At 43.5% G+C, this 27304-nt stretch overlaps 3 protein-coding genes and 1 long non-coding RNA gene across 7 annotated transcripts in view; 1 reads left to right on the top strand and 3 right to left on the bottom strand.

Moving 5' to 3' along the window:
- Positions 1-1788: 1788 nt before the first annotated feature.
- On the bottom strand, positions 1789-11515 carry braf (B-Raf proto-oncogene, serine/threonine kinase). Of its 2 annotated transcripts, XM_049761450.2 has the most exons (20): positions 11334-11515; positions 9529-9630; positions 9184-9462; positions 8752-8855; positions 8569-8671; positions 8349-8497; positions 8154-8273; positions 7929-8088; positions 7795-7834; positions 7058-7177; positions 6350-6486; positions 6163-6280; positions 5991-6075; positions 5750-5926; positions 5633-5679; positions 5440-5558; positions 5246-5377; positions 5046-5180; positions 4805-4958; positions 1789-4704 (listed from the first exon to the last, which is right to left on the bottom strand). In XM_049761450.2, the coding sequence occupies exons 1-20, from the start codon at positions 11487-11489 to the stop codon at positions 4682-4684; spliced, it is 2460 nt and encodes an 819-aa protein (XP_049617407.1). In that variant the 5' UTR covers positions 11490-11515; the 3' UTR covers positions 1789-4681. The 2 variants fall into 2 exon arrangements, with proteins under 2 accessions (XP_049617407.1, XP_049617408.1); XM_049761451.1 differs by lacking the exon at positions 7058-7177 and having other exon boundaries at positions 11334-11514.
- Positions 11516-11814: 299 nt separating this feature from the next.
- On the bottom strand, positions 11815-12868 carry mrps33 (mitochondrial ribosomal protein S33). Of its 2 annotated transcripts, none has more exons than XM_049761465.2 (3): positions 12686-12868; positions 12226-12445; positions 11815-12138 (listed from the first exon to the last, which is right to left on the bottom strand). In XM_049761465.2, exons 2-3 carry the CDS (start codon positions 12438-12440, stop codon positions 12033-12035), a joined length of 321 nt encoding a protein of 106 aa, XP_049617422.1. In that variant the 5' UTR covers positions 12441-12445; positions 12686-12868; the 3' UTR covers positions 11815-12032. The 2 variants fall into 2 exon arrangements, with proteins under 2 accessions (XP_049617422.1, XP_049617421.1); XM_049761464.2 differs by having other exon boundaries at positions 12226-12442; positions 12686-12867.
- Positions 12869-13612: 744 nt separating this feature from the next.
- tmem178bb (transmembrane protein 178Bb) overlaps positions 13613-27304 on the top strand; it is a 38957-nt gene continuing 25265 nt past the window's right edge. The window contains exons 1-2 of one of the 2 annotated variants that reach the window (XM_049761457.2): positions 13613-13877; positions 13968-14646. In XM_049761457.2, coding sequence (XP_049617414.1) covers positions 14265-14646 — 382 coding nt within the window. In that variant the 5' untranslated portion in view covers positions 13613-13877; positions 13968-14264. Of the gene's footprint in view, positions 14647-27304 lie in introns of both variants that reach the window. The other variant, XM_068649673.1, reaches the window with a different exon arrangement.
- LOC125992430 (uncharacterized) lies at positions 16315-26791 on the bottom strand. The gene is made up of 2 exons (XR_007489631.2): positions 19135-26791; positions 16315-18570 (listed from the first exon to the last, which is right to left on the bottom strand). It is a non-coding gene; the product is annotated as an uncharacterized lncRNA (long non-coding RNA).

Below are 27304 nucleotides of genomic sequence, written 5' to 3' on the forward strand. Positions count from 1 at the left end.
GGAGAAGCCCGGGAAGACAATTAATCACTCAGGAGAGGCAACCACCGCAGGGCCAGGGGTTGCAAAGCGCACATGGTGAGTGGAATATTTGATGAGGACAAGACAGAGATGATCTGGCTGGTGCATGAAGAGTAGGCGGGTAATCACAAGAGGAAATGCAAAATGATGAGTTTTGAAAAGTTTACTTTATCTTCAATAACATCCAAAGAGTATTTTTGAGACTTCTATTTCAAATCTTCGGTCATGTTATGGCGCGTCGACACCTCCAAACAAATGGAAATTGCAGGAAGAGTATTTCTTTTGATTTTAAATAAAAGAAACTTGAAATTGACAGGCAAAGAACAAATGTCAAGTACAAGGAGATGGAAAAGAAGCGGAGGACCTAAATAGACTCGGAGCTAGTGACAAAAATCTCATAGAGATGAGACAGCCCCGAGATGCTGGGCAGGTGAGAATCTGACACCGAAGGACTGATGTGACGGATAATTGGCGAGATCGGCGGATGAAATGGAAATAGAAGCAACGTGTTCATTGAACTTACAGCAGAAACTGCCCTAGTACCAAATCATATTTCAAAAACAAATTACAAATAAATATGACCATAAATGGAAAAAAATCCAATTTCATCATACAATTAACTTGGTTACCATGGTAACTCTCTTCCTAAGAACTTATTGTGCGACCGCATTTGCAAACATAATTTCAACAACTTGAGCAAAGGTCAACCGATGCAAGTCGCAAATAAAGCAGCCAGAAGAATTCTAAACTGCACAAAACAGTTTTATCTCTCCATTGAGTGAGTTGTTGCTCCCCACTGTCCTTTACACCTTGAGCAAGAAACACTGCTGGGGCGTCCAAGTAAGCTGCCTGAGCAAAAAGTGCTATTCTTTGTTTTCTCCTCCCCTGACAGTTGCTTCTGACCATGTGTGGGAGGATTACCTTAGAGCTATTACGCAAAACACAGATATCTACATTATGGTGATAAAAGGGAGACAAGGTGATGAGGGATTTTTATAGCCAGCTATAAATATGTTCAGTGGTTGCCCATTATCATATTTCAGGCACAGCGGAAAAACTGCCGGAAGGCACAGATAAAGTCACGCGACAACAAGGCTGATTGTCACAAACCTAATAGCGATGATGGGATGTCAGGAGTCGGGCCAGCATTGCACAGAGATCCATTAGCGCCCCCTGGTGGATAAGAGCAGGAAGAACATGTGAGCGTTTTCTGTACATAGATGATAAAGTATAGCAATAGACACTGCTGAAAGGGAATTTCAAACGTCTTTACCCTTCTTCAGATTTGTCCATAATCTTGGTTGCTTGGCTCACGTGATTTTTATTAATATGCAACGAAATTTGCTTAATTGCTTCACCTGCAAAATGGCGCTGCAGTCCAGTTACTAGATGGAATTTGAATAAATAATTCGGGGGAAAAAGACTCATGAGAGACCAATTACTTTCCGCCCGCATTTATTCCTCACCATGCAAGTAAGAAATAAAAAAGGCAAATTCTGCAGTCGTCTTTGATTGACGCCAATCAGCACAAATGAGCTAGCAAGACGCCAAAATGACACGTTAGTGTAAAAAGTGCAAAGAGCAGCTAGTCGCTTTGCAAATAAAGACTTTTCAATACTTATCAGACTCCTTGCCTTTTCTTATTAAGAAATTTTGGACGACTTGCTGCTGTCCGTCTGCTGTCGTGCTAATTGTCACTTAACTGTTGTAGCTGGCAACAGTCCAATGCTGCCCCCGTGTGGACAAAAAGCACCACAACAATCCCACCACTTGATTTTCATGCACTTCTTTAATATATCAGTTTCTCATATTCACAACAAATACATTAAGCTCTTTCTCCTTATGATACAGCCTTAAATAGTTTTTTTTTCTTGTACACGCAACCATTTTTGAAAATGTCTTTGGACATTTTAAAGTTTGTTACATGTGTAGATCTCTCCATGCTTTCCTAGCAAATTGACAAGATTTTCTTTGTACATTATTTACAGATGGAGAAGAGGGGAATGAACAAAACAAGCAAACAGTTTTAAAGACATGATAGTTCTGCTGGACAGAATTAGGCGGTGTTTTTTTAAAGGTGCAGGCAGCAAAGACAAAAGGAGGAACATTAAAAAAAAAAAGTACACCAACTTAGACAATGGAGGTCACTTTTAGGCAATTTATAGGCGCGCTTATCCCTAAATTAACATTATAGTGTGACTTTATGGAGTAGATTTAAGTGGTGGGGGATGACAGAAAAAGATAAATGACACAGAAGCCCACTTTTCAGTAAATGCTTTTGAAATGGGATTAAAAGAAAAATAATACATAAGTCAAGCCATCATAGTAGAATTGCAGTCATGAAACAATAACGGAAATGTAGTTGACACTTTTATAATGCTTAAAGAGGGTGATTGGTAACAAGTGACAAAGCGTCAAAATAAAAAGCATGTACCTTCTGATTTTTGTTGTTTTGTGCATTTAAAAACAAACAATAATACACAATTTATTGATACATGCTTTTCATTTGAAGCCAGGTCAAATGGTTCCATTTTTGCTCTTTAATAAATGTAAAATCATTTTTGTTTCTTGCACTTAAAATTTATAGCGTGTATCTTCGTTTGAACAAATCCCCAAAACCAGCACAAAGATCATAATTGAAACGTTACAAATAATCATAATAATTGAAACGTTTGGCAATAACACTTTTCAACAGAGCTGTGCAGTTTGCTTTGTCACCCCCCCGTCACTTCCAAAGTTAACGTAAAACATGGACGACTATATCAGACATAAATAACTATTGTAAAAGGAGCTGCCAGGAAGTGAAAAGCAAAGCATAATCTTTCATGACCGCTTACGATGGCAACTCTACGCTTCAAATCCCAAAACAACTAAAATGGTGAGCTCAGCTCTCTTCACTTTGGGAGTGGATACATATTACGAACAAAAAAAAAAAAAAAAGCAGGCTGACGGCAAAATCTTAGCATCGGGTCCTGCAGATGCCAAACTCGTGAGGCCACCGACTTCGGATACCGTGTGCTTTGCCAAATTGGGACAAAAATAATAATAACACAAAAAAAGGCAAGTCGCTCATTTGCTTCAAATCATTTCTACAAAGTGCAATGTCTAGAAGTCACAGACTTGGCAAGAAAGCTTCAAAAAAAATTCCGAAAATTAGCTTGTAAAACATAAACAACAAATAAATACTGCTGGTCTGTACAGAAAAAAAAAAAAATCAACAAAACTGCACATTCTGGAATGAACTCATTAGATTCATCTGAGCGTTTCATTGAGTGACACCGCAACCCGTTTAGTCAGGCTGCTTTAAGAAATGGGATCCGGACCAGAGTGCAATATTAAAGCCACGGAACGCACCAAAAAAAGGGAACAGAAACAATGACATGCACAAAATGTGCTCCTCGACTTCAGTACCCCCCCACCCCAAAAAAAAAACCTCTTCCCCAAATCTTAAGATACTCAAACTACTTCCACGTAAACTGTTCAGTGCTTTAAAAATGGAATGTAGATCCCACTTCTATCACCTGCCCCACCCACAAAAAAAGTAGTCATTCCATGGGCACCAAATTTTTTGTTGCTTCTATCACCAAAACGAGATGTGTTGCTTTTATGGCCCAAAAAAAGTTTCGTAGCTTTCATTGAATCCCCGAAAACATCGCTTTTGTTGGCCCCCAAAAAAGTTTTGTTGTTTCTAAGGCAAAAAAAGTCTTCTACTGTCCTATCGCAAAAAAAAAATGCGTTGTCCAAAATCTTTTTACAAATCAAAATATTGAAATTCATGCTTCTATCGCCAAAATTTGTTGCTTTTCTTTAATTTTTTTTTGCCATGTCAACTGTCAAATACATTTTGTTGTTTTTATCGTCAATAGATATATTATCGTTTCTACCGTCCCCAAAAATCCTCATGGCAAAATAAAGAGCTTTTATCACCCACAAAAACTCGGCAAAAAAAAGCTAATTTTGGTTGCTAACGTCTCATTAAACCTTTGTACCTGCCAAAACAGTCTTCATTTTTTTTTTTTTGGACAAGGGTAAGGTCAGGAATAGGGCAAAGGCAAAAAGCAACAAGCTTGCTGCTGGACGGAAAGTTTTCTCCAAAAAACCCAAACCTCTAGCTAGCGCTAGTTAAAGTCGTAGCATGACAAACTTTGAGCTATATATAGAAAAAGTAGCTTTCAAGTCACGGTTGGGGAAGAAGTCCTCCCGCTTCTCAGCTCATCTCAGCGAGCCCGGCAGAGGGCCGCCCCCTGCAGGCCGCCTTCCAAAGTGCAGCCGGAGCCGCTCGGCCTTTTCCTTCGCCGTGTCGCATCCCGTCGCCATTTTCTTAGGCGGGCTAGTCCACCTGGGAAGTTTGCCCCGCCTCCAAATGGTTTTGGTATGGATATATTCGTGCTTGGTTTTCTTTTACGATTTTTTTGTGGTGTATTTTTCTTAAATTGGATTTTTTTTTTTGCCCCCCGATTCAATTTGCTGCCGCTTTGGCTGGTTGCCCAACGGACAGCTTTGAAGCTGGAAGGAATCTCATCATTCGTAGAGGAAGAAAACGGCACATTCGTTTAAGACTACATTTCAGTTTTGTTTTTTTTCCAGTGATGAATTAATCCACGGCAAGGACGGAAGGACTTTGGAGCAGTGACGAGGGAAGGGCTGGTGAGATGCACAGCACTTACTTGAATGCTGAAAACTCCCCTGGTGAGAAAATAAATAAATAAATATAAATAAATGCTGAAATAGCAGTAGCAAAAAAATTAATTGGGTTAACAGAAATCCAAGACTTATGGGACCTTACCATAGCCGCCCGCTTGGATAGGAGTTTTGGGCGAGGCGCAGGCGTATAAGCTGAAGTCCTCCGTCTGAAAGCCGGCGCGGTTTAACGAAGGCTCCGAGGCGCTGCGGTGGATTTTGGGTAACGAGCGAGCCAGCAGCTCGATGGACGCCAAGATCTGAAAATATTCCCAATTGTTGTCCCGTCACGAATAAGTGGTTCTTAACTCATAATAATAATATAAAATAATAATATGAGTAGTAACCTGAGGGAAGAGGGGTCGCTCCTCTCTCTTCTTCTTCAAGCAGTCGGCCATTAGCCTCTTCATAGCCTTCGGGCAGTTGCTCCGCACCTTGCTGAGGTCGGGGGACAGGTAACCTCGGCCAACCATGAATATGATCTGCGCATGATTAGCGGAACACAGTTATGACAGCTTTTAAAGTCTTTCGAATGACATCATCTTACCTGATCTCTGTTGTTGATGTTTGAGTAGGGCAGCGCTCCTGACATGAGTTCATACAGCACGATGCCAAAGGCGTAGACGTCAGACTGGAAGCTGTAAGGATTCTTGTCCTGCAGTCGGATCACTTCCGGAGCCTTTAGGGGGCGCACAAGAGTGTTACTTCAAACGACGCAGCTGTCCGTTTGAAAGCACTCACCATCCACAGAATGGAGCCGGACAGCTGTTCAAACTGGTGGGAGCCGCTCCAGCGGGACTTGACTGTGGCCAGGCCAAAGTCGCCGATCTTCACTGTCAGATCCTCATGGAGGAAAATATCTGCGCAAGATGCGGTTAAGGAAAACCGTCACGCTGCACCTGTAACCTGAAAATTCCCAACAAATCCAAGATACTGTTGCTCTTGAGATCGCGGTGGATGATGGACTTGGCGTGCAGGTAACTAAGGGAGCAAAAAAATAAATAAATTGCGAGTCTATTGATCAAATTGATGAATTTTGGGGTGTGCTCACTCCATCCCCTGAGCGGTCTGCCTGGCGATGTCGATGAGCTTGATCATTTCAAACTTAGTCTCGATGATGTGCAGGTGGTGGTAGAGGCTGGAGCCTTCACACCACTGCGTCACAATGGCCAGCTGAGGCTTGGTGGTGTAGCCCATGAAGAGCAGGATGTTGACGTGACGCGTTTTCCTACAACGATGAAGAATGTCGGCCATGTTGTAAGAGGGGGGGACGCTGATGAGTTTGAGGTTACCTGAGGACGCCCACTTCGTTCTTGAAGGCCTGAAGCTGCTGAGGTGTCGGAGCGGTCACGTTCAACATCTTCACCGCCACATCACCTTAAAGAACATTTGAGTCATTTTTTTAAATTAATCGATTTTTTTAATAGTTGGTGAGCAAGATAAGCAGAGCTGCAATCGTCCTACCATGCCACTTTCCTTTGAAGACAGTTCCAAAGGAGCCGGAGCCTATCCTCTGCCCGAGCGTGATCTGCCCCTCTGGGATTTCCCAGTCGTCACTGGAGTCCCGCCTCCCCAGCGTTTTCTGTCGCAAACGACACCCGTGAGATTCTTTCGGTGGAGACGGGACGTCCCTGTTACCGACGGGACCCACCATCTTGTTGCGGTCCTCGGATGAGGACGACGACTTGCGCTCCCTCTGCGGGCACGGCGACTTCTGAGGCACCTTGACGTTGGTCAGGGAGCCGGGGAGAGAGGCTGGGGGTGTGGCCGACAATCCGGTGGTTGACCCTGAAGGGTGGGAAGGGGGAGGGGGGGGGAGAAAAGAGGGAAAGACAGGTAGGTGGAAAGGTAACTAATTCCGAACGGGAGTTGGAATCTAGTATTTGTCGACATGCAGGGGAAAGGTGAGGGGGGCGCTTGATTGGATGGCGTTAGAGTCAAGCCCCCCTTTTGGCGCCATCTGGTGGCACCTTGGTGTCAAGGAGGTATGTTGAGGTGAGATGAGGAGTTTCATTTCAGTATTTCCCATGTTGTGACACGGCAACTTAACCTCCACACTTTCGGAGTGCTTAACTTAACGGCGGGGACCATAAGATGTTTTTAAATAAATTGCTCAATAATGGAGGAAGAGTCAACATGACGATTTTAAAAGAAACTAGTTGAAATGACAATACAGTTTTAATAAATCTGGCTCGGTTAACTACTGACGGTTTGAGGAACAGTGGTGGTGAAAGATGGGGGGGGGGGTCACACAGCGAATGAGACGGACCTGGTGTTTGCGAATGCGGGGAGGCGGTGGTGGTGAAAGCAGGATGAAGGGGAAGGGGGGGCACGAGAACACACAGAAGGGCCTGACTACCTCGGAACACGGGCTCGGGCTCAAAATCAAACACTATGTCATTGGGGTAGGAGTATAGGAGGGGGCTTGAGGTCCGTGTTCGGTGCTTCCTCAAGCAGCGGGCAGGGTGGGTCGGGGGGGCTGCAGGGCAAAGAGAGACAGACAGACCATCACTGCTATTCACTCACCCTGCCCCTCGCCGCTCAAGCTAAGCGTGCCCACCGAACTCCAAAGCATATCACATCAAGCTTCGGTTGGGCTTTGATTAACATTTACTCACGCGCGTGTTTTTTTTTTTTTTTAATTTAAAAAAATTAATTCAAATTTAAAAATATTGTGAATTATATTAAGGGGCTCCTGTAACACATAAATAAATCATTATTGTTTTAAAATTACTTTTAATTTTTTTCATTAATAGTAAATAATTTTACGTAAAAACACATCACATCTCATCTTGTTTATAAACATCAACAAAAAGGTTTTTAATTTTTAAATTAATTGAAAACGTTAGTTCCAGCAACGAGGAAAAAAAAAAAAAAAGCAAATGACGACTAACATGAATTACACTGTCGTGTCAGGTTGTAGGAAAACGAGCACCGAGTCTAAATTTTCTAGGGTCTTCACATGCACATATATACAAACACACACACACACTCTCACACACACACACACACACACACACAGAGAAGACCAGAGTGCACGCAGACACGCGGGATGGTGGGAAAAAAAAAGAACAAAAATGGAGGCAGGATCCTTACCTCCATCAGACCTCACTAGTCCCTGATCTCGGATGAGGTCCTGAAAAAAGAAAAAAAAAAAAACTTCATTATATTATTACCATTATTACGCAACTGTAAAAAGTGCAAAGCGTGAAACCGAATTCATCACTCACATCAATGTTGACGGCCTCGATGGTGTTGATATGAACGTTGGGAGCTGAGGACGAGCGATCCCGCTGGCCGAACTGGTTACGGTGCTCCTCCTCGCTGGGCCGGAAACTCGGCGGGATGGGGATGGACTTGGACGGGGACAAGGCGGTGTGGCACATGGACCTGTAGATACCGTGTGGGCCTGTTAGCAGGCTTATCGGAAAGGTCAGATTGCAAAGGAGGCTCACCCGGTGGAGTCGGACGGAGGGAGCGACGGACAGACTTCGGAGACGGGGGTGGTCCCCTCGGAGGAGACCTCCTCTTGGGTGAAAGGGTGATGCTCGAAGAACTTGGACACCAGTAGCAAACTGCGCGGCACAGAATTGCGTCATCATCAGCACGCAGCCGTGAAAGTGACGGGCTACTTCTCGCGTGGCACTTACTCGAGCTGGTCGTAGTTGACGCACATGAGGGGGACCTCGGTGCTGCAGCGCTGGTGGAACTTATAGCCGCACGTCTGACAGCGGAAGCCCTGGAAAAGAAGCTTCCGGCAGAAGTCGCAGAAGGCCAGCGTGAAGAAGGTCTTCCTCACCTGGAGAGGACCAACACGTTCTAATAAGCCACATTTTGCATTTTTCGATATAACTTTTGACATATACTTACAAAGTTGTGCGTGGTGAGCGGCACATTCTCCAAGACTTCCACGTGCAACTCTTCCCCCGTGAGCCAGGAAATATCCGTATCCCAACCAATAGGCTTCTTCTCTCTGATAGAAAATAAAATCAAAAATCAAAATCAGCACAATGCTTTTCTTTCCTAATTTTAGTGCGTTTGCATCACACTCACCCGTCTTGTATCCTGTAGACGCCGCAGCACTCCGGGATGAGTCCTCGCATCATGAGGGCCTTCTTGAGAGAGTCTCGCACCGTCATCCCACAGCGGGCGGGGACCTGAAACATCTCTCCGTTAGTTTTGTTTCCTTCCATGTACCGTATTTTCCGGACTATAAGGCGCACCTAAAGACCTAAAATTTTCTCAAAAGCCGACAGTGCGCCTTATAGTCCGGTGCGCCTTATATATGGACAAACTTTCAAAATAGGCCATTCATTGAAGGTGCGCCTTATAGTCCGGTGCGCCTTATAGTCCGGAAAATACTGTACTATGATGGCTCCATTTGAAATAAATAAATTGAACATAATGGCTATAAATAATGTAGGCCTCTGTAGGGGGCGTGGCCTAATGAGTGACAGGACCTCAGTCATTAATTTGAGAACGTACCACTGTTCGCTGTTTATTGGGCAGGAAGACCCGGACGATGGGCTTCTGCGGCGAGCGCGGGTTGCTGCGGCTGGCATCGGTGGGTTTCTGGAGGACGGCCAGAGTGTTGGGCGCCGAGGGGAAAGCCTGAGCGCCTCCCCCACCGCATCCCGTCTTGACCTCCACAAGCGCCGGCACGGGACTCGGCGAGCTGAAGTCGGTGCCGTTACCGGTGGCCTCTAGAAGCTGCTGCTCCCTCTGCTGCAGGGCGTCCAGCTTGCTGGTATACTCCTCATAGGCCTATTGAGTTGGGGGCGGAGTCTTAAATGATCGAGCTTCCATGCCGTGAAAGCAAATCACTCTCACCTCAAGATATATGGAGGGAGGATTATGTTCTCCTCCAAACTTGTCCAGAAGAGCCTCTAAGTGTTCTTGTGTCAACTTGATCATCTGTTTGATGTTCCAGATCTGTTTTGGAGAAAGAAAAAACAATTGTGATTCATTAAATTCTATTCAGTTTTGCTGACTTTGAAATTAGATCCTCCGTCTGGCGTGCGTCACTTTTATGAATAAAAAGCTTCTCACTGACCGACGGTAATCAGATATCAAAACCGATATCCATTCATGAGAATGACATCACCCGCAACTCATCTCTCCAGTCATTCGCTCGAGAGAATATGACATCATGCAAGCTCATCAGTTTTCAGGCTTCCCTTTTGCCTGAATGAATTAGACCTATTCATAAGACTGAAGTAGCAGCGTACATTATTCCAGTTTCGGGAACTTCACTCCATTCCCCTTCTACAAGTTTGTACAGAACGCAAAAAGCAAAAACTCAGCTAGTAATTGAAAGGTTTGTATTTGCCTAAAGTTACCACAAGGTGGCAGTAAAGCACTTTTCACTTTCAGGCCTAACTAAATGAAGCTCCTCCTATTACTTCAACAAAGTTGCTTGGCACATTAGCCTAAGCAATTATTTTCGGCTTGAGCTGTGTTGGACAATAATTTATTTTATATACATTTATTTTTGCTCAAATAGCTAACTTCAACCAACACAAAGCCTTAAGTCTTCATTAAGAAACAGGGCCATAATTTATGTAATTCAATACTGCGCATACAAATCTAAGTGTATCACTTGCAGTGTTAGCACATGACAATGTTTCACACTTAAAAAGGGCTGAAGGGTGAACGATGACTCAATGGGATGTTGAAAAGACGGCTATTTCCTGATATTGCTCTTATCCTCCCGACTTTCAGGAACTGTATCAGATGATGGCTATTTCCATCGCTAGGCCGTTTAAAGGAAACCTCAAAGATGAATAAAGTTAAAGTAATCATCAGAGGAAAAAAAAAAACAATGGCGTTAAAATGTGTCAAACTTTGCCAATTCTGGTTATGTAGACATTTAGCTTGGCTTTTATTCTCCAATATAGGATTTTACTACTTTCAGTAGTTTAAATGATGCAGGTCCGCATGGATGTAGCTCAGATTTCAATATGAACAACTGAATAAATGTCATTAAAGGGAACAGGTAAGCAGAGCTGCACTGTGCTTCATTGGGTGTGCTGATAACTACTGGAAATAAAATATATTTAGCTGTGAATGAATGAAAACTAGGCGGATTGATGTGCAGAGGCCTGCATGGTCAAGTGTGTGCATGTTTTTTTTTTTTTTTTCGTACAAAAGTAACCTGTGCAGCTGCATAATACGTCAACACGACTCGAGCTAGCATCCACCATCAACCCCGAGTGGGTCTCTCCACCGCGTCCACGCAGCGGTGCACCCCACTGGCAAAAGCGCCGCTAATTGCCCGTCTTTGTTGTGTCAACAGCGGCGTGCATTGCGTTGCGTGCCGTGGCGGCGCTGCAGTGAGAGCCGACGGAATAAAGCGAGCAAGGCCCCGAGTAAACACCGACCCCTCGAATAAAAGCTCCCCGTCCAGCTGCTGCACGTTCCCGCCTAGCGGGAACCGAGGATCTAGAGATCCCCACCCGTTATACGGTTCTAGTCGTTGCCCGTTGTGCCGCATCCCCCGCCGTCCGCGGAGGAGCCGGTGTCTCCTGAACATTTCCATCCAATTAGCCCCGCACGGAGCCCCGTTCCCCGTGCCCACTTTGCTCCCTCCCACCCCCTCCGCCGCCACCATCGCACCGCTGCCGTAAAGCGCCTACCTCCTCGTCTTGCGGACCTTCGGGGATCCCCGCCGGGCTTGAGGGCTCCAGCGCGGCGCCAAGCTCCTCGAGGCCCTGCTCCCCGCCCGGCTGCCGCTCTGAGGTGTCTCCGTTAAAGACGGGCGGTGGGGACTCGGCGCTGCTCAACGCCGCCATTTTAAAGTGTGAGAAAGTGAGTGGAAAATAAGAGAGACAAGCGCAGTGGCGCCGCTGCGGACCTAGGGGGCGACAAAAACAAACTTGAGCAGGCTGCAAAGCATCAGACGCACGAAACAGGCACACACGCGCAACATCCACAAAGAAATGCAATACCTGTTTATTATTGTTTACAGATTTTTTTTCCCCTCTGGTCATTTATTTTTTACAAAAAAAAAAATACGATAAACTGAACATACACTTTTAACACAAGCGTACACACAAACAAGACACACATTACCAATACAGAGAATAAGGACTGAAAAAAAATGGACGGATGGAATAGTATTTTTTTTGTATCTCTTTAATACTTTCAAAAGTGAGCAACATTGCATCTGCAGTCAACAAAAATCTTTTCATACATCAAACTTAAACGACACAAACATAATCCTGAATTTTTAACACATCCCGTAAGCATCGTTCATGGTGTGAACATTGCAAAGAATGTTTTGGCCGATCGATCATTAAAGTCTCTCGACTGTCCCGGTTTTGAAGTGATCCAGCTCACTTCTTCTTGGTTGCTCTCTTCCCTTCTCCTTTCTTTGGCGGGCCTTTTCCTCTCAACTTCCTCAAGCGACGCATCTCCTCCTTAAAATCCTCGTGCTCATCCCTGCGAACAAATATTAAAGAACAATTAAACATGATAATTTAAAGACAGTCCAGGATGTACAAACTCCTGGCACGTGTCAAAAATTACCTGAAAAGTCCCATGAACCTGAGCTTCTGGGTCATGGAATAGTAGATCTTGTGCTGCGGGTACCAGTCGTACACCTCCTTCCGCTTGGCCATGGGAGGTTCCTGGAAAAGGCGCACCACCTTCATCGATTTGGAGTCCGTCGTACGTACGACATCCCCGAAGATTTGAGCGCTCAGTCTGGCCATGCGCAGTGCATAGTTGGACATGCTGGCCATAGCTGCTTAATAAGGAGCAGGAAAAGGAAATGTTATTATGTATTTTATGAGATTCATAAAAGATGATAATAAAATAACAATAATAATGACAATACATTTTAATTGCATTGCACATTTAATAAAAATATTATGCAATGTGCCGATACTATTATCTTGATGCGTTTTTTCATTTGATACGTGCTGGATGAAAACATTGGCGAGATGGTCATATGCACACGCAAAATGAAGTTTATCGTCATTCTTACCTTAATCTCAAGGCCGTGTTGAAAAAAACAACGATTTAGGCTTGTAGCCGCAAATAAAGCATCATAAGAAACCTAGAAATTTCATTTTATGCAGCAAACAGGCCAAAAATGTGCTGCAATTGTGTGTAACCTTCACCGGACGAGCGACACTTCCGTATTCCGTCTGGTTCTGAGCAGTGATTGGATGGTAGCTTTTACTTCCGGGTACATAATAAATTTGTTTTATCGCATTTATGCCTCCTCAAATGTTTGTTTTAATTTACATGGATACCTTATTTAATACAAAAAAGACAGAATTATACGTTATAAATAAAAGTGCATATATTAATATAGTAAAGAACATTTTATTGTATTTTGTGTCAAAAGGGAGTCCGTTACTAAACTTTACACTGCATACATAATATGGGTGGACAAAAATATACAAAGTATGTTAAAGTTAAAGCGTATAAAATGTTTTGCTGGCCTCAAACTGGTATTTTTCATTTTTAAAGAGTATGGATTTTGAGTCCGCTTAAAAGCATAAGTGAAATGTGAATCTCATTTTGACCGCTAGAGGTGACTAAAAGACAAGCAGAAAACATCTTCAGGTAACTTTGAGCGAAAAACTACCACTCATACAAAATATTTCGTGCTATTATAATTTAGTGGACAATTTTGTCAATATGGGAATAAGCGTGAATAGTACCAATTGCGTGTTTCTAATAATCAAAAGTTTACTGCAGTGTTGTTTTCGGCCACCAGGGTGCAGCACAACATCAGGTGACATAAGTTACTGTGTGCATTAAAAATATATTTGTCTATCCATTACTTATATATTCAGGAATGATAATCACTTTATTAATGTTTTAGACGGATCTGAAAAGATCTGCAACTCATAAATTGATACAACTATGAGTATTTATTTGTGTTCGAAGTAAATAAACAGCATGTAAGGGCTAATAAAGTATTTAGTGGTCTGTGGTATTTTTAAATGGTCGGTCCGAGCCCTATGCAAGTAGTTAGCCAACATGCTCGTGTAGACAGATGGGCGTTGATTGGTCGGCCAGGCGGGCGTACGGGTCCGCTCTGGAGCATCTGCCGTCATCAGACGTGCTTGGGGGGGAGGACGCTTTGCTGACTCAACGGGCTGATCCCTCCACATTTCCACGGACCTATGCCCCCCCCTCCCCCCGCCGCTACTCGGCCACATCAGGTCTGAGCATTTGCATTCTTCTGCACCCTTTGTCCTTAATGGGTGTTAATGACGTTTTCTAATGGTGTGAATGGTATGTTGCCGAGACAGATGCATGCTGCAGATCCTGCTGCTGCTGCTCAGATGAGATAAGCGTCTTCTTCGTGCTGCAGGAGGAAAGGGACGCAAGAGCGGAGGGTTGGAGAAGACACCGGATTTAAAGGATTATTAATTTTTGATTTTGTTTTTTTTGGCTGCTGCACCCCCCGCCTCCCCATTTTAAAAAAAAAAAAAAATCGTGGATTCCGATCTGCAGAGGTGATGTGAGCCGGACCCAAGCGAGACGAGGGTGGAATCCGCAGAGGAGCTGTCCAACGGTCGTGGTGCTGATGCGGCTGTGAGGCGAGCATGGCTGCCGGGAAGTTGCTGCTCTACGCCGGGCTCGCTCTGTCTCTATGCGCCCTGGGCATGCTGGCAGTGGCGATGTGCTCCGACCACTGGTACGAGACCGACGCAAGGCGCTACAAGGAGCGCTGCCAGAGCTTCTCGAGCCGCCGCAAGGACCCGGGCTTCATCTACATCCCCAACAACAGCCTGCCTCTGCGGGCCGGTCGGAGCGCCGCGACCCGCTGGGAGGAGAAGCTACTCCTGGCCCGTAACCGGCGGCAGCTGTTCGCCATGAGCGCCGCGGACGAGTGCAACAGGCAGTACAACTCCACCAACATGGGGCTGTGGAGGAAATGCCACCGGCTGGGGTTCGACCAGGGAATCGAAGATCTCATCCGGAAAGGTAGAAATCCCAATTGAAAGTTGCACTAATGCCGGGCTGTGTGGCCCTGTGGCAACGTGCTGACATTAATTAATGAAGGGGCGAATCAATTACCCCTGCATGCGTGCCTGATTGTTTATTTCGCTCTTTCCCAATCTTTATTGAGTGAAACAGTGGCGGTCCGAACTTAAAAGGCGCCCTCGCCTTTCACCACCAAATAAACACACAAATGAAAAACACCGGCATAGACATGTTATTTTCATTACTGTAAAAATGATCAATTCAGCCACAGCAAAAAATAATATAGATCAATAAATATATGTGGAGGCTATGAATGCAATTGTTTACTGTCACTCCCTCTGAAATTTACAGCCATAATAAGCAAAAATAGAATTACAATATTATGTGTCCAAAACAACCACATAGGATTGTTATAAAGTTAGCCCAATGCTAACAAACAGTGTAAAACACCATAGACAGGCTAACACTATCACTATACATTACTGGGATAGATAGTTGAACAGCTTAGTTGATAATCACCGGTTTATTCAACCAAAGGGTACATTTATTGTCTCGCCATTATACAGCCTGTTTGTTGGCATGCTATTTTTTATTTTTTTTTGCCCCCCCAGCTGTCCTCCATAGCTCAAGTTGTAGTTTAAATGCTGCTCGCCCGACCTTTCAACTGCAAATAATGACATAATCACGTCAGGGTGCCTGCCAGCTCCACCACTCAGCGTTGCTGTACAAAAGCGTGGAAATGGCAGCACTTTTCTTAATGGGTCTCAATTGCTATTTTCTGGTGCAGACAAGTCCACCATTAGGACATCCATGACTTGAATGCTACTCAACTTCCCTAAGGAGATATATTACACATTTCTCAAAACAGTATCATGCCACTGTCATAAAAGTCCAAGCATTAAGAATTATAGCAGGTCAAAATAGGCCGTGTGGACCACCGAGGGTCCATGAAATAATGTCAGATCGTACATACAGCAATGACATCATCACTTTGAATGTTAAGTTAAACCATTTTCCCAAAAAACACACGAAAAAGTGTGTAGTAGGAAGCAGTAGTAATAATTGTCAAATATGTTGAATATACATACACAATTTTTTTGCAACTTTTGCAATATTTAGATGTTTTTTTTTCAAAAGTTTTTCTTAACTTTACAGTGAGCAATGCTTGAATTTTAATAACAACCTTTTGATACCACTCCAAATCAAGACCTTGGCAGAGATCCGTGCTATTCCGAATGAATCTAGTGCAGTCTGTGTTTGAAGGAATGCTAGTGAATCACGATGAGTCGCATTGATTATTCATTTACGATTCCTGTCGGTGAAGATGTTGGATTTTTTTTTTGGACCCTTTCCTAAAGCCGAGCCAAAACAAATGTCGAAATGTCCCTGCGGTTGCTAATGCTACAGAGGCAGCCTGTGTGTGTTGTTAAGAGGACAGGAAGCAGCTCTGTGGTTTTTTTTTTTCCTGCTAGATGTTGCTGGAATAAATCCAAGCGTGAAAAGAGCGCGGAGAGTCTGAATTGCGCTGCAGCTGTGCCTTTATGCCAGCACGCCTGGCTGGCCTCCGCCGCCCGCCATCTGCAGTAATGGCCAGTCAGAGTGTAAACGCAGAGATCACATGAATGCTTCTATACACCGGCGACATCAGCTTCAGAAAAAAAATTGGGATAATTTCTGACAATAACTTTATTCGGAAGGGTCAACGGGCCTGAACACCTTATGTGCAGTGATGATGTAGGGCTAGCTAGCTATCGCGAAACTAGCTAGCGGTGGTAGGCTAATTTTAATTAGCTAACATTCATACCTTGCTACTGTGGTATGATGTAATTTTGTTTCTTTTTTAAGCCTGAAATGATCCTACATTTGGATTTTATGAGGCACACTGTTAATTTTTAAGAAAATTAAAGTGTGCTTTATAGTCCGAAAAATACGGTTACCTTCCAGACTTGTATTCAATTTCAATTTCTCGTCCCACGCTAATGAGTCACGCCCTATTTAGTTGATATCGTCACATTTTACACAATTCCATCTGGTAGCTGTCAGGTATGAATCATAACCCGGTTGTGCTTATCACATCGCTGCGTGCCAATCAATTTCGATTCGCCTCATTCTTTAACTATGTTGACGATTGGCGCGCCCATCCATTTGCCTCGACGCCTCATCTGTTTGTCTCCGGGCCGGATCGACGGCATCCATTTGTCTCCGCGCGTCTGCGGCGTCTAGGCCCGAACCTTCCGGATGCGTCGTTATGTAGATTTATGGAAGCGGCGGCGAGAGGCGGACGGTAATGGGTCAACATAAAACACTAAAACCTCGCCTTTTTTTTTTTTTTTTACAAGAGTTTTCACAGGTCGCATTAAGAACGTAATGGCGTGTGCTGGAATGGATGGATCGAGGGTTAGCCGACATATTTCCAAAGCGGATGACCGCCGCGATTTTCCCGTCAACGACCAAACATGGGCTGATCTCAAAGAATGATGAATTGAGGCCATTACGGCAAGACGAAGTGACAACGTTCTTGCTGCACACACAAACTGTTGCTAGTCATGGAAAGCTGCCACTTCAGAAATGAAAACAGAGACGTTTGTTCTGGCTCCTGTCGGATATCCAGGGAATGACTGGGGCCTTTAAAAAAATCAAACATTCAGAAATATTCGCTAACCAGATACCACTTTTGTCCCACTACAGTGTAGTGACTACACAATAAAACCATATGAATAAATTCCCATGCTGCACTTGGCCAGAATTCACCACACCCCAAACTGTATTCCCAAAAGCCGTATTCAAATCATTGCCGCATGATTTGGATGCAAAACGTCGCTCGGCTCTTCTGACGTCAAACGTTTATTTACGCGGCAGACGGTTTGTTGCCACCAGGAGTTCTCTCGTCTTCAATAATTTAGGTACAAGCGCGAACACCCCCGCGCTCGTTAGCGGTCCCGCTGCGCGCCGGCGACACGCCGAGCCCGGGCCAGGCCGCCTGCCGGCTGCTTCTGCTCGACGGATGAATGAAACGCTAAGAGTCACGCAGAGAGCAACGTATATCCGTACTTTGGCCGTTATTTTTGCACTTATGACATCAAAGTAATGTTATCAAACATGGTTCACAGGGGAGATACTTTTATGACACCGATCCGTTACCATGGCAACCCTGGATTCCATCGATAGACTCTAATAATTATATGTACCTGTCTCGAGGATAAATTTGTCACTTGTCTGGATTTTCTTACAGAGTTGATTGCAATAGAAGTGGAAATGTTCGCGTTCATTATAACGGCCTGTCAATCAAAGGTGTGTTCATATTTCTCAGGGTCAGTTAGATAACACACATAAAGTGGGAAGAAAAAAAATCTGGGGAATGTTTAGCTGATTCACTTATAAATTTTAGCAAGTTGTCAAATTCAAAATATCCAAATTTTGTTCTTTTGGGTTTTAATTGAATTTTCCTCCGATGACATCATAGTATGGAAAAAGCGAGCACTTTGTTTTCCATTCGTCGCACGGCGCGGACCCGCAGAAAAAAAAAAACCCGATTTGTCCGTCGTTAATAATGAATGATGTTCTCTCTCTTGACAAAACAAAGTGCTTTTTAGATGAGGCGCAGATTGATGCTGATGATTCCTTGCGGTTTCTCCTTTGAGGAGGGATGGAAAAAAAGTAAAGTCCAAAGATTTTTTTTTTTTTTTCATGACGTCTCCATGGCGACTGAAGTGTCATCAACTGCCAATTGGCGCCAGGACCCTCTTTTTCATTAAGACTCTCATCCGGACATTAAGCGGGACTTAGCATGTGACTCAAGTGGCGACGCCGTCTTCCCAAGGGTGCCGCTGGCCTCTTACTTACTTGATTGACTTGCAACACGTCCAGCGAACATCCCGCCTCTCGCTCAATGTCAGCTGGGATTGGCGCCGGCCAAATGTGACCCTGCGGAATATATATGATGTCGATAATGAATAAATGGAGTCGGGCTGATGTGTACAAGGTCAGACGGGATTTGTGGACTGAACCTTAACCAGAGCGTTGATTCTAGATTTGGGTGGTGAATGGCATAAAAATTCGGCAACGATATCAAACCTAAGGCCCGAGGGCCAGATACGGCCCGCCACCTCATTTTATGTGGCCCGCAAAGACAAATTGTTGACTTCATATGTCAATACTGGAATTACAAATTGTCTTTTAAAATATAGACATATTGCCATTTATCTTTTTAAAATATTTGAGCAGTCTTTACTAATCTGTGATTTTAAATCTAGTTTGTTATGTAGCCTATACTGTATATAGCATGAGGCATTTATTTGGGTTGACAGCCATTATGGCCCATCGAGGGAAGCCATGACGCGCCCGCGACAAAAACGAGTTTGACACCTGAACGATTTGAGATCCAATTTGGGATCCAATTAGACTGCCAGCAAAGCTCACTTTTAGCCACCTTCAATTCTGTGCTCGAAGCTTATTGTAGTTCAGGTCATGAATAAAAAAGCTGCTTACATGCAATAATAATAGTACAGCTTCATCGGGGTCATGTGGGAGGGGGGCTTGATGAAACGTTCGCCGATACGAGCGCGCACAATACGGCCGGTCAGGTCCAAAACACACTGCGGGATGGAAAAACATGTTTGATTTTACATCAGCGGACATTTCCATTCTCTCTCTCTCTCGCTTTCTGGCGGCACGTCTTTCCTCTGGCCCCGTTTAATCAAAGGCTTATCAAGTCAAGAGAGCTCCGTGGGCCTCCTACAAGAGCCCGCATCAATCAGATCCTTATTCTGCCTGTCCAAAGACTTGGAGAGGAAGGAGAGCAGATGAAGGGGTCGCTCTGTGGCTCCAGCTGCCTCCCCCTTTCGTCACAAGAAAGGCCTTTTTAATGGCTCGGGACTGCGGGACAATGCAGGAATTCTGTCCAGTTGGGAGAAAAAAAAAAAAAAATAGCAATGCTTCTTTGGTGTGCAGAGCCGACCGCCGAGATGTTGCGGAACTTTCTGGAGCACGGGTACTAATTGTGAGCAGGAAGATAAGCCTTCATGGCCTTGTCTCTGTTGCCATGGCAACCTTCTGTGATTAGGTGACATGTTCTTCAGACAAAATGGATCGTCTCGGCCGTACCTCCCTCATTTCCGTTTAAATTCTTAACTTGCACCGAGTTCATAATTACAGAAGGCCGAATGATGGGGAGACCGAGGTGGGATGATGAGTGCGTAGGATCTAATTTAACCGGACTACAAAGGAAGGCTGCAGATGGCTGAGGTGTCGGAATTGCTTGAATTCCATCAAACGCAGGGAATGAGTTGCGCAATTGAAACGACGTTGCGCTCTAATGATATCGTTTTGATGAATGGCATTGAGGACACCTGAGGTCAAGAAACGCTTTCACTATTTAGCAGTACGAGCAGCAAATATATTAATACGCATTAGCTTTGGCAGTTTTATGACAATTATCGGTTCGTAGGAGAACATTGAGTCGGCCGGGTTAAAAGGTAAACTTCACGGAATAACGGATCGTTCCTTTCCTGCGGGAAATAAATGCAAGCAAGAGCAAAATGACCTCTGGCAAAGCACACTGGTCAAACCGAAAGTGAATAACTTTTAACTTTTTTTTAAAGCAAATTTTTTTAAGTACCTCTAGAGCAAAAAAGTGTTGAAATATTTTTGTAAATTTTTATGATTAGCCAATTTTTTAAAAAAAATATTAATATTTTTATTGTGTGTTACATTTGAGTAAACTGGTGATTTCTTATTTGTATTCATATAAATTTAGTTATAATTAATAAAAAGCAAATTGTAAAAAATCGTCTAACTTATAAATTGAGGAATCAAATTCAGGATTTTTTTTTCGACATTTACACAAGAAAAATATTTTTCCGATAAGCTTAACGTTCCTATAAATAGCCATACGTACGAGTCCCGTTTTTACGCTGGAGGTAATTCAATTTCAAGGGGTAGTGACTTTGAAATTTCACCCAAAATATGCCCATTACGTCGGCTCATTGGCTCACAGTCCCTTCGTGAGCTTAATTCACCTCTTCACCATGTTCTATTTTTGTCTATAACGAGAGAGAGCGCTCAACCGGAGGAAAACGGCGCACTAATTGGGCTATAATTTTTAATCATAAATAATTTGATGATAGCATGACGCAAACATGTTACCAAGACGCCTGGGAACCGAAAAGCATCTTCACATCGTTTGCTGCTGCCTTTCTGCCTTTCCACAATCAGGACATTTTTTGTGGCCTCTTTACTGTCACGATTTATGTGACAATTTATTAAGGAAGTTGGATCATAAAGTTTTCGGGGGAGATTCAGCTTTACGATCTTTTGATGGTTGCAGATGCCCGTTGCCTTGCTGGGGTGAGGTGTGTCGGATAAAAGCAGGTGCACGACGCCCGGGGAAGAATTATTTCCCGCTGAGTACGGTGGTCATAAAGGGTCAAAAAGGTGCCGTTTTGACAAAGCGCAAAAAGATTTAATTGATGACAAAAATGTCGTTAAAGTCCTTCATCCCCAAAATTTTAGATCCTTGCACTGATGTGGGTTACTGACATTTTGTTTGAAGTGCTGATACACGAGTTTAAGAGATTTGGAGGTGTTTAAAGAATTATGTTCACAGTTGGAGCTGTCTGATGACTTAAGGAAACCCGAACACCGAAGAACAGAAAATAGAATTGAGTTTTTTTCTGTTCGTCTTTGTCGTGACCCGGCGACGACCTCGAGATCAACACCGAGTGACGATTGCGCAACTGCATTTTATCGTTAAGTGTATTCGCGGTGTTTATTTACTTGGCGGTGCCGCTGACAGGCTGTCTGTCACAACCTCGTATCGTCGACCTTTTGATGGCAGACTCACGGGAGCGTCCTTGACTGTGTCCTCATCTTAACTCAGAGACAGGCTGCTGACGGAAGAGCGTGACCCGCCCGTGAACTTTCGTTGATCGGCATCGGTTATCATAAAACCTACTTGGGATGGTTTGCACGACGCTACCTTGACTTCCAAGTTTAGACCAAGTCAGGATTCCCTTTTGAAACCAGAGAGAAAACGCGGTGACTTTTTCCGCCATGTTGGAATTACGCTAACCGATTAATCGGCTGATTATCGGAAAAAATCCATTCCATCCCCGGGAAAAACAAAAGCGGTGTCCTAGATACGCCGTAAAAGGGTGTGTGAAATTATGCTGGCATCTTAATGTGCACTCTGAGATTTCTTTATTCACAGGTCTACTGATGCACTCGCAAAATGAAATGCGGCCTCGCAACTCTGCAAATAACTTTTACTATCGGGCTCTGTAGAGACACCTCAGCTCCAGCCGATCGTAGCATATTTCCGTCATAAACTAACAATCCGCCGCTATGAATGCGCGGAGAATATTTCTCATCCCACGTTTGTTCCAGTGGGGGTTGGTCTTGCGCCAAGTGGTGTCGGTGTCTCGGCGTCAGGTTGGCTCGAGGGTCTTGTTACAAACACCTCAATACCCCGCGGCCATCACGGCGGCGGCGGCGGCGGCTTCCTCCCGCTGCTGTGAAAACTGAAAATGCCATCTGACCCCGTCCTTCCCGCTTCACAATATTTCATAAATTGACTGACTGCCTAAAGTTCGATTGAAAGTTCCAGACCTGATTTAATTCTCCTTTGGGTTTTTAAAAACGGGTTGAGGATTTCATTTCCGAAAGGCCTGCTTCCCCTCATTACCTCGACTAACCTGCGCTGCCATTTGGTCAGCTCCGTTCTGCCTTTCCGCTCCACTAATTGAATTCCGAAACAGGATCTGGCCAGACGAAAATAATCAGGGTGAATTATCGCACCCAAATTCAACTCCGCTCGAAATGTAAATATTATTTTGAATTTCTGACTTATGTCATTTTTTTTTTTCTATAATGTTCCGTAAATCTTGTTCCTGAATTCACCCGCGCTATAGATAGACTGCACACTCCACTGCCGATTTAATCCCCCCCAGAAGGCTTAGCTAGACCCCGGTTAATTCTTGTGCGACACAAAAATGCACCACTGGAGATGGAGTGGCCACTGGCCAGTTTTCGAGATGGAGCCCAAGTCGCACAGTTTAATCACAATTTCTAGACTTTAATTTGCCAGAAAATCAAAGAACTGGGGGCTCGAGGTTGTTCCCTGATGCACGCATGAGAACGTTTTCTCAATCAGTGTGCGGGGGGGCTTAAAATACATTTAGACTTGTCGTGATTTTTCTTTTTGGTGTTTTTGAGCACACGCAGGCTTGTATCAGTTTTTCTCTCAAGTGATTAGTCACTTGGTATTACCTGATTTGCTCGTCACGTCGGTAATTAGAGCGGCTGACATTCACAGCCAGTCTCTACCTCGCCTTTGCCTTTTTTTTTTTTTTTTTTTTTTTTTTTGGGCAGTTCCCTGCACACTAGGTGCGTGGATGGGAATTTCAAACGGCAGGCGTGGAGGGAAGCACAAAAGAGCAGCTGCAGCTCTTTGACGTCACGCGCCCGAGTGTAGCCAGGTGGCTCCGTTTGGGTTTCGGTATCACAAATGGGGATCGATAACTCAGGCTTGTCTGGCATGAGGCCCTGGGGGCGGAGTTTGACGATGGCTACTTCCTGGTATTGACGCTGGCGGATGTTGTTTGATTTCATTCTGTTATTGTGTTGGAAATGGACAGTAATTCTTATGGAAAATCATTTTGAATTAAATTCTGTGTCTACACTTATACCTGCCAAATTACCATATTGTTTACATTTAAAATAAAAATAGCATCTAGGATGTCATGACCTCAATCTGAATGTTATTTATTGACAAATAAAGAAAATTAATAGCAAACATCCGTCACTCACATTTAGGCCCCGCCTCCAAGGAGTTCCTGTTGTGACCCTAACTTTCTGGTGTCAAACTCAAGGCCCGGGGGCCAGGTACGGCCTGCCACATCATTTTATGTGGCCCGCGAAAACAAATTGTGCATCAAATTCGTGTCATTACCAGAATTGTCTTCACTTTTAATAATATCTTTTTTAAAAAATATTTAACCAGTTTTTACTCGTCTGATTTGAAAACGAGTTATTTGTCAGTTTGTTTTGTAGCTTTTACTGTATATAAAATGAGGTGCTCGTACATTTATTTGGGTTGACGGTCATAACGGCCCTCCGAAAGAAGCTATGACTACAATGCGGCCCGTGAAAAAAATGAGTTTGACACCCCCTTGCTCTAACTGCACTTTACCACCAATATATTTCGCAACAAGATCCACATACATTTTTTTTTTTGGGAACAAACAAGGTGATAAATGAAAATTGCAAGATCCAGCAAAGGAGCAAGAGACTATATATCACAATCTCTCTCTCTCGTTCATCGCACGCCCCGGAGGAATTGTACAGATGGAGGCACGGTAACTAGGTTATTGCCGCTGTTAATTAAATGCACTGAGTGTGTGTGTGTGTTTTGAGCCCAAACCTTGGGAAAAGAAAGTTAAGTGATAGAAGTGTGAATGAGTAAAAAAAAAAATTGGAGGATGCTATACATTGTCAGGATTGTGACGGAAGACCCTGAATTTATCCTCAACTGCCCCTTCCTTGATGAGTATATTTCCATATATTCTGTGCGAAAGGCACCGTTATTGCCATGGCAACAGCTGCCAACTTTACCAAAGCGTAACATCAGCATTATCACGCCCAACTGCTGGTGCAGATGCAAACATACACAGTCAGAATGCATTTCAAGTCATCTGAGGACATTTGCCAGGTGATTGCAATCCATGGCAGTGATCCGGCGGAGTTGCTCTTTAGCCGCCAGAGTGATGTGGCTAATTGAATAGCGTCCGTCGGTCTGGGTGGCCGTGGGGAACGAGAGACTGTCTGGAGCTTTGAGATGACATGCCGGCTTATTTGTCATGAAATTCAATGAAAAGACATGACAGCACTTGTTAGAAATGGGCTGATCTCGACCAGACGCACTGCATTTATATATATGCCCAGCTTTTCTATTGTGCGAACTTATGGATCACGTGACCAAAACTATTTATTTATTTATTTGCTTATTTTTTTTATATATTATTTATTTATATATATGTATATATATTTTAATTTAAGTTTATTTAAGTTTTATTTGTATTTATTTATTTATTTATTGTTAATTTTTTAATTAATTTTGTTATTTATTTATTTATTGTTTAGAATGTTGAGTCATACCCTCATTAACTATTGTTGAATATGGTTGAATATTGTTGGGCCGTAGCGCCAAGACCGTTTCTCCGATTGGCCTAAAATTTGGGATTTACTGTCGTCTCTTCACTATCAACAATTCCACCGAGTTTCGTGAAAATCGAAATATGCTAGGTTGTTTGGCATGGAAGCAATTTTGTCCATTATTCAATTTTACAATGGTGGTTTTGCACAAGGTATGTAAAGCTGCACTACACACTTTTGTTACCTTCAAAAAAATGCTTTTATTCATTCTTCCACACTTTAGGCTCCTTTTCTGGTGTAATTCTCAATCCTTGAGGAATTTCGACCAAAGCAAAGTCACTGACAATATTAAGACACCAGGGAACTATATCGTCTTCTTTCATATCCTCTTCCATACGCATCAAACTGTGTTCACAAGTTAAACGGGGAAATGTGCAGACAAGAGAGGAATTAATGGAACACGACGCACAAGGACGGGGGGGGGACGTGCCGAGCGCAGCCGGCAGCGACACGCAAGGGGCAACGCTGCCATCATTATTCTAATATCATGCTAATTTTATACGTCCATCTGATTCGGCGGTATGCTCGAAATGCAGAATCAGATGAGACGAAGGACGACGAGTTCTGGAAGTAAGCAAAAGGCGTCCGGATCTAATGCAAAGAGTGATAACGACACAGATTGGGTTTTCTCGGGGACAACATTTGGGCTGATGAATTGTCTTTTTCCCTTTGCTTCCCTCACAGAATGCTGATTGCCCCCCCCCCCCCCCTACGCCGAAGGGCACAATAATTGGACTTGGCCATTGAGGCTTGAAAATCAATTCCATCAATATGTGAAATAGCCCTCCCGTCGTTTCGCTGAGGTGGAGAATATCCACCGTCCTGTCGTTACTGCTCGCTATTATGCCGTCTGAATGGAAGCCCATGCAACAAGCTCAATTATAGCCTTTCAAGGAAGTTTAGAAATGCGCATAATGTGCCGCAATAATGATAATAGTAGACCGGAATTGAAATTCAGACAATGCGTTCTGGCAATTTGGAATGGATTCTTTCCATTATTTCTCCTGAAGTAAAACTATCATCACTATAAAACTCATAAAGTGTTTCAAGTTTGGAGAAGTTTTGTTTTTTCTGCTTTGTATTGTGAGCTAAATTTTTTATTATCATCCAGCTTCACTAAAGTTAAACACAAAGAAGAGCTACCGTATTTTCCGGACTATAAGGCGCACTGGACTATAAGTGCGCACTGTCGGCTTTTGAGAAAATTTTAGGTCTTTAGGTGCGCCTTATAGTCCAGAAAATACGGTACACACAGATTCATGAAATTCAAAATGACATCACTAACCGTAAATATCACGAGTTAGCATATCCGAAGGTAATGCTAATGATGCAGCTCTGCTTACCTTTTACTAACAAACAATTCTAATTATGAGTTTGACTGTACTGTACACCTAAAAAAAACAAAACACGGCATTCACATAATTAAGAAGTGGCAGGTGGAAGGAAGCCATGTCGGCATTAGCGCTGGTGTGCAGGGTTACAGCCCCTCCAGATGCTCCCATTTAATTGTCCGGTACGCTAAGACTCATTCAAAGAGAGTGGGATCCGATTAAGGAGACAGATTAAACTGGCCTTGACCCACTCTGTCATCCACAGCCTCGCGTGGAGGTAACACACCCAGCGAGGGTCCAAAAGGAACCCGAGGCAGTCTTGCATGTAGGCCAACATGTCGTATGATGTTAGCTCACGCCAGCTGTCGACATACAAAATTCAGGTCTGGGGGACACGTGGAAGCAGGTCTCACGCAATTTATTTGATTGCAAAAATGATCAAAAAAACCATCTGCTGCCTCGTTTTTCGACTGTGCTGTGGGTTGTGCTTCTATCCCTCATTATGAATCAAGCCACGACTCGGGTTAAGCAAGTTATGAGACTGGCGTGTGTGACTTGACCACCAGGGGGCAGTACGAAGCAAACATGGACACGCAAATGAAGAAGAGTTACTGCAATTTGAAGTAAATCTGCAATCTTTTTTATATTTAAAAAAATACAATATAATATGTATTAATATATAATGAATAATATAATATAAAATATATAAAAATATATACAATAAATAATATATATAAAAATATATAAGTGCCATATAAAAATGCAGTCATAAATAATGCACACAAAATATTTTGAGATGCTATTACAACAATAAAAATGCCTTTAATAGACTTTGCACAGTGTGGACATTTATATCTGTTTCATGGTTGCCCAAACCGTAAAGGTTAGCCCTACCTGAGGGCTAGTGTTGACATTTCCTCTCCAAAGCTTCTGATATTCCAATAAAAAAAAAATCCAGTTGGACACAGCACCTGGCTGGATTTGTCTCCATAAATTATCTTTACCGCCAGATTATTTTTTCGTGAAATTCCGCTCTGAAGAAATTCACATCATGTGTCCGATCTGTCAGATTCCTGCTAATTATTTCTGCCGGACACATGGCCTTCTGCAAAGTCGCC

The sequence above is a fragment of the Syngnathus scovelli genome, chromosome 22, assembly GCF_024217435.2.
Source record: "Syngnathus scovelli strain Florida chromosome 22, RoL_Ssco_1.2, whole genome shotgun sequence".
In the NCBI taxonomy this organism is placed as follows: Eukaryota; Metazoa; Chordata; class Actinopteri; order Syngnathiformes; family Syngnathidae; genus Syngnathus; species Syngnathus scovelli.